General features: G+C 47.2%; 1 protein-coding gene across 1 annotated transcript; it reads right to left on the bottom strand.

Annotated features, from left to right (window-relative positions):
- LOC147488688 (uncharacterized) lies at window positions 1–684 on the bottom strand. The gene has a single exon (XM_086574456.1). The coding sequence runs from the start codon at window positions 682–684 to the stop codon at window positions 1–3; it is 684 nt and encodes a 227-aa protein (XP_086430582.1).
- Between the last annotated feature and the right edge of the window lie 383 nt (window positions 685–1067).

The raw sequence follows: 1067 nt of genomic DNA, 5'->3' as shown, positions 1-1067 counted from the left end.
TTAGAAGTGGTTCACATCAAGTTTTTTTCGATATAACTCTCCTTCCAAGAGAACATATCTCCGAAAGTCCGCTCCCCATCTCCTTCTTTCCCTTTTATCTGTGATTTCCTTTCCTGCCAAAAAGTCCTTAATAGGCTCCATCCAACCCTCATTCTCTTCCGCGACCTGGGAAATCTCCATATCATCCTCAGTGCTCGGTTTCTCCAACCTTCCCACGTGTATTATTCTCTCCTCCGACCTGGGAATTACAGCTGCTACATATGCTAGGGCATCGGCGTGTCTGTTCTCTCCCCAGTCCAAGTGAAGGAAACAGAGTTTTGTGAATTTCTCAGCTCGCTTACGCACCACATCCAAATATTTTGCCATCCTGGGGCATCGAGTGGTGAACCCTCCGTTCACTTGACACACCACTAAGTTTGAATCAGAATAGACTGTCAGCTCCTTCACTCCCAAATCCTCAGCCATTCTCAATACGGCGATCACCGCTTCGTACTCTACCTCATTGATAGACGCTACGAACCTGAGTTTCATGGTTTGCTCTATTTTGCTATTATCAGGTGTAACCAACACGACTCCTATGCCGTTGCATGCATCGGTAGCCGATCCATCCGCAAATACCCTCCACCCATTCCTCTTATCCCAAGGGTCTAGAAGGTCTGGCTCACTCTCCCGCTCCGGTTCCATAATCATTTCCTCTCCCCACATGGGATCCTCTGCGGGAAACTATGCCAGAAAGTTAGCCACCGCCTGCGCCTTCTCCGTGGTTCTTTTCTGATACTGTATCTCATAGGAACTCAGCATCACTGCCCATTTCAACATTCTACCAGATTTTTTTATTCTTAGTGCTTGCCTCAGAGGCAAATTCGTTACCACCACCACCACATGTGCTTCAAAGTAGGGTTTCAGCTTCAGGGTTGAAAATACTAATGCCAAGGCATATCTCTCGATTCTACTATATCGCGTCTCTGCATCTAACAAAGTCTTGCTCTGAAAATATACCGGCTTCTCCACCTTGTCTACCACCCGAACTATAACCGAGCTGACTGCATACTTCGTGGCCCCCAAGT

Source organism: Coptis chinensis, chromosome 7, assembly GCF_015680905.1.
Source record: "Coptis chinensis isolate HL-2020 chromosome 7, ASM1568090v1, whole genome shotgun sequence".
NCBI lineage: Eukaryota > Viridiplantae > Streptophyta > Magnoliopsida > Ranunculales > Ranunculaceae > Coptis > Coptis chinensis.
Note: the sequence above shows the minus strand (reverse complement) of the source record. Positions and strands in the feature narration are given on the sequence as shown.